The sequence below is a fragment of the Sitophilus oryzae genome, unplaced genomic scaffold, assembly GCF_002938485.1.
Source record: "Sitophilus oryzae breed Bouriz unplaced genomic scaffold, Soryzae_2.0 scaffold_1733_pilon_pilon, whole genome shotgun sequence".
NCBI classification, from domain to species: domain Eukaryota; kingdom Metazoa; phylum Arthropoda; class Insecta; order Coleoptera; family Curculionidae; genus Sitophilus; species Sitophilus oryzae.
Window position 1 is genome coordinate 387 of NW_022146428.1, and position 6066 is coordinate 6452.

A 6066-nucleotide genomic window follows, 5' to 3' on the forward strand; every position below is an offset into this window, starting at 1 on the left:
GTATCACACATACATATGACTTATACATTGTATGTCTTATATACCGACGTCAGATTTCATCATTTTAATAATTATTTGTTTCGTTACAAAAAACTCTTTAGAATCTTGAGTGCATACGGTATACAACTAGTAAACACTGTATCACACAATTCTATCAATACAAACCTGCCTGTATCTCATATGTATATGTTAGAACTAGATGAACACTTAGGTTCAGTTTAACATATTTTGTTCCTCATGTGTCTCCCTTGTAGAAACGTAATTTCATTTGGACGTGCTGTATGGGCTATTTGTAGGACGCGCCACCTACATGTTTTTAAACTGTTTTGAAGAGTAATAACTTTTCGTCCGTACCTGTATAAAACTAATGTCTGAAAAAATATAGATTTCCATGACTTTTTACGTAAAAAATGTCTCTTGGTTAAAATCGCTACGAGCAACCGTTCTCAAGATATTTAGAATGGAAACAGTCAATACATGTCACTATTGACAAAAAAAGCACACGTTGAGTATAATAGTTATTTGACTGAAATAATAAAATTTTAATTTTTTAAATTAATCATAAATTTTTCTTTCTGTGAAAAAATGATGATTAAACAGTTTCTGTTGAAATTTTGCCACAAAAAGATTTCAAATTTATGATTTCAGTCTAATAACTATTTAGTCAACGCATGTCTAATTTATGTCAATGATGACAGGTATTGATAATTTCGATTCCTAATATCTCGAGAACCATTACTCGAGCGATTTTTACCAAGAGACCTTTTTATGTAGAAAAAGTCGTAAATGTATATTTTTTACTCAGTAGTTATATACAGATATGGACGAAAAGTATTACTCTTCAAACCAGTTAAAAAATATGTAGGTGGCGCCCTGTACAAGTAGGAGTCATATTGACATGAAAATCAAATTCCTCATGTTAAAAAACTAACAGACACCAATTTTTATCCAAATATTCACGTTACTTCAGAAATTATTTGAAAAAATTCGAAATAAAAATGAAACTTCTACACCCTGTATCTCCGAAACTAAGCATTTTAGAACTTACATTTATACGAACTTTTTTACTTATTTTAATCTGCAGAATATGCTGCTGCAGTTTCCGGAATACAGTTCGGATCACCCTGTATAAACTAACAATTGTCTTTGTTTCCGTTTTTTTATCGTTTAAGTACAATATGAAAAAATATCATGGAAAAAAATTGTACGTCACGGTGACATGGAAATGACAATCAATAACATTGACAAATGACAATCAATAACTCCCAAGCCAACTGTGACGCCGTTCTTTTTTCGATCGTATGGTATTTCTAATAAAATCTTATAATATTTCAGGATCGAATTGTAATCAGGCCATAATGCTTATTAGTGAAGGTGTTGATTACGACTATGATATATCTATTTTTAATGAATCGAATTGGCAAAAGAATTTTCCTGTCAGAATATTTACATACCTCGTTAGTACTGACAAAGATGATGAAAAAGAAATGGAATTTATTGCATGTTCGAATATGGGTACGTATAAAGAACTATTGTAACATATGTTTTTATTTTATTGCCCCTTAAAAGTATCCAGTTTGCTGATAAACGCATTAAAGTGACATTTAAATGTTCATCACGAAAATGATCATTCTAAATAATAAACCATACAACGAAAGTTGTAGAGCATCAAATTAGCATTTTGCATCAAGTAACATGTTGATTAAAATAAAAATTTACGCGTTCCGTCCAACTCTTCATGAAATTACATAAGAAGTGATATTCTGAATTAAACTAATACACACGTACATTTAATTAATATTAAAATTATTATATACTAAATTTTGCTAATATTACATAATATATACGAAGTATTCTTCTTAAGCCACAATCGCGGTAATGAACATTTTTTTCTTTGAAATATAAACCTAAAAAAATAAAAGTTTTTTTTGTAAAATCGTCTGTGTCTAATCCAGACGCAAACTAGCTTGTCAGTAACTTTTTACTTGTAAAACAAATTTGCCTAACGTTTATGCACGTAACTGCATGTTTATTTTACGAGTAAAAAGCAACTGACAAGCTAGTTTGCGTCTGCATTCTACTCAGCGTTGTTTTACCAAAAATTAATTTATTTTTTGGTTACTCTTGGAATGGCACTTTTTCAAGGAATCGCGACATATTCTTACAAATACGCTTTGAAGTCGAGGGCCACTAGTCGCTCACACGAATCTCTTTCAAAACTGACTTGTTATTGTGTGACATTTTGTCAGGGATCGTGATATTATCTTATAACGCAATATATATATATTACGTAATCTATAACGTAAAAACCGAATTGAGTCTTACTGAGTTGAGTTATGAGTATACGAAGCAATTGCAATATACACCTGACTGATCTAGATCTTTATTGAACAACTGCACGTTATCTTCGTTAATGACCACAAGCGAGATGTGATTATCATCGGGCGCATTTGAGCTGTCCTTTACATTTAAAGCAGATCGCCGAACATTTCATTCCTGCTTTCTGACAGCTGCAACGACCTCGGCATTCCGTAGAACACTTGCAGGACATGCTGTTGAGTACTTCTGGAGGTGCTACTTACTTCATAGTGGGTATGGGTAGCAAGCCGTATTTTGCTGTTTTTCATCCCGACTGGAGAGGATTTTTAGCCTGTCCCAACCACATCTGGACTTATGTTTGGAAGGCGTGTTGACGAGCTGCAACTTCAGTGAGGGTAAAGGTTGTTATCTTCATGTTTGTCTTGGGTACTACTTTATTGAACATATCGTTCTATTTGAAAAAATTGAGATATGATTAAAAATATGATTTGAGCATTTTCTAACTGGCCAGGACAAGACACTTAAGACATTAGACAATCAAATCTATTTTTCCAAGGCTCCTTGATTAAGAATTAGTGCTTTTAACATAACCATGGCACTAGATTGAATTTTAAAATTCAATTCCATTTTAAGCGAGAATGTTAAAAATTGACATATGATATGTCATTCTATTCAGAATATCATTTTCTATCGAATAAAGTAAAAAAATACCGAGGGTGACTTTTAAAAATCAAAAGTTGTAGTCATTTCCGGTGAAACAGGAAGTGAACAAAAAGAATTGAGTACGTCAATCAATCCTAATTTAGGTCATACTTAAACTAACATACCAAATCTCGTTTTTTTATCTGAAAAAATAAAAATTTATAGGGATGAGCCACTTTTGAGACGCACCCGGTAGTTCCAAAATGTTGCTTTCTAGCCAAAATATCGTCAAAATGAGATATGTTTTCGAGGGTCACCATAAATGGCTACAAAGAATTTTATCACAGCAGCGTCTCCATCAGTACAAGCATTTTTATTTTTGACGATAAGCGCAGCATCTTGTAAGTCTATGATCCTCGCCAAAGTTTTAACAAACTTCATTTTCCCCTGCTGATACAATGATAACGTGGTATCACATCCACTGAAAGCAGCAGGAATAGAATGCTTAATTTTAAACTCTCCGAGTATTTGAAGTGTCTGGAAGAGTACAAATTAGTTTCCTTCGCACCCTTCTCAGGCTTCACTAGTGCAATCTTTGAGGTGGTATGTGCTAATGCTGTAAGTAGGACCAACAGATCTGTGTTCTCTCCAACAATTATTACTGATGGATAATTCAGTGATAAGTCAATTGCAGTCGTATCTATGAGTCATTCAGCATCTTCTTTTGCTATACTTTTACAATAAATCCTTCATCCTCCAGCTTTTATGGAGCATGATAATTAGACTTTTCTTATTATGGTCGTTGGATCAAAATGCTCTTTTAAAGTGCAAAAAATGGTAAAAATAACTATTTTTAATCATCAGTTTTAACTATGCTACTGATCCGAATTGAACGAATTGATACTCATTCTACGCAGAATTGTTGGACGACGGAACGCGAAAATATTTACTTTCTTGGCATGTATTACTTGATGTAAAATGCTAGTTTGATGCTCTGTAACTTTGATTGTATGGCTTATTATTTAGAATGGTCGTTTCCGTGTGACGAACGTTTGAATGTCAATTTATTGCTTTTATCAGAAAAAAAGGTAAATATCACCATTCTTCATCTTTCGATTTCTGCCATACTACTGGACCAAATTGAACAGATTTGTATTTATTATTCGCAGAATTTAATGGTCTTTAATTTTTGTAATAGTGAAATATTGGCTAGAACGCAACATTTTGGAACTACCGGGTGCGTCTCAAAAGTGGCTCATCCCTATAAATTTTTATTTTTTCAGATAAAAAAACGAGATTTGGTATGTTAGTATAAGTATGACATAAATTAGGATTGATTGACGTACTCAATTCTTTTTGTTCACTTCCTGTTTCACCGGAAATGACTACAACTTTTGATTTTTAAAAGTCACCCTCGGTATTTTTTTACTTTATTGGATAGAAAATGATATTCTGTATAGAATGACATATCATATGTCAACATTCTCGCTTAAAACGGAATTGAATTTTAAAATTCAATCTAGTGCCATGGTTATGTTAAAAGCACTAATACTTAATCAAGGAGCCTTGGAAAAATAGATTTGATTGTCTAATGTCTTAAGTGTCTTGTCCTGGCCAGTTAGAAAATGCTCAAATCGTATTTTTAGTCATATCTCAATTTTTTCAAATAGAACGAGGGTTGCTCATTAGCAAATTTGGAAAAAGCATTTTTTTACGAATAATTTGGTACCACACACTTGGTATTTTGAGTAAAATTTTCGTTACGAACCGCAAGTTATAATTTCAAATAAACCATATGCGAAAATGCCAAAAGTTGATATATGATATGTCATTCTATTCAGAGTGTTATTTTCTATCGAATGAAGTAAAAAAATACCGAGTGTGCCATTTAAAAATCAAAAGTTGTAGTCATTTCCGGTGAAATAGGAAGTGACCGAAAACAATCAATTAATCCTAATTTATGTCATATACTAATATACCAAATCTCGTTTTTTTCACTGTAAAAATAAAAAAGTTATAGGAGTGAGCCACTTTTGAGATGCACCCGGTATAAGCGAAAATCTGAAAAAAGTCCGAGAATTTTGCCATCTTTTGTCCCTCCTAAGTCGAGCGGCGTGCGAGCAACCGTGCAAAACTAGGATACTTATCTTTCATGTCAACTGAACAAATGAAGACTATAATGAGCTTTCCAGCACTTTTTTCCAAGTGAACCCTCTAATTTGATTGACCTATAAGTAAAACAGCAAAAATGAAAATATAAAATGACACTAATCACAAGAAAATCGTGTATCCGATGAACGAAGGCATGAAAAAGCAATAAATTTGAAAACTGCGCAAGTTTCAATCGAAGTCTTTAAATTCAGCCAATAAAATTAATATCGTATAATTGTATCGTCGGCAAAGATCTAGTTGACAGGCCAAGTCCGCAGATCAAAATACTAGAGTTTTGGTACGTCTGCAGGCGGGGTCCGCAGGCCGGATCTTCTGGCGTGTGAGGGGTTAATAAGCTTTTGCAAAAATCTAGCAATTTATTTCTTCCAAGAAGATAACTAACAATTATTAATTCAAATATTTTAGGTTACTATGTAAACATGACTCTAAAATCAGACATCAGAGAGAAAATTCTGCAGTATCTTTTCGTCATGTCGAGGCCCATAAATTTTAAGGTTCTGGAGAAGCAAGTACCTATATGGAGCTACTTGTACGTCGACCTAGCCGACAGAAGATTATCGAATTGGCTGTGGACAAAATTCGAGGGGATTAGACAAAGAGAAGTGTTTCTAGACCATTCGAAAAGAAGAGTGGACCGTCTTCAACTGAAATATGACAGCCAAAGTCACATGCTACTACAGGAATCCCATGTAAGTTACTCTGTTTTTTACATGTTATGCATAGATAAAAGAAACAAGTTCAGATTTGAAAGTACCCATATGGACAATGTAAAAACTATTTGGCGCTATTCATACAACGGTCGCGACCCAAAGCTTTTGATAATTTCGGAGCGGTTCGGCTTTTTCCGGAATTATGTCGCCAAATATTATTTATTCAAATTTATTATTATTTTCTCTTAATTTTTTAAATAAAATACAGTGTGTTGCATATATA

The 6066-nt window shown here is 33.1% G+C and overlaps 1 protein-coding gene across 1 annotated transcript; it reads left to right on the forward strand.

The window, feature by feature from the left end:
- Nucleotides 1–1335: 1335 nt before the first annotated feature.
- Nucleotides 1336–5881, forward strand: LOC115881764 (voltage-dependent calcium channel subunit alpha-2/delta-4-like; the record flags this gene model as incomplete). The annotated part of the gene is made up of 3 exons (XM_030899396.1): nucleotides 1336–1515; nucleotides 5539–5822; nucleotides 5864–5881. Coding segments are annotated over 3 exons (482 nt in total), but the record flags the coding sequence as incomplete, so codon positions are not given.
- Between the last annotated feature and the right edge of the window lie 185 nt (nucleotides 5882–6066).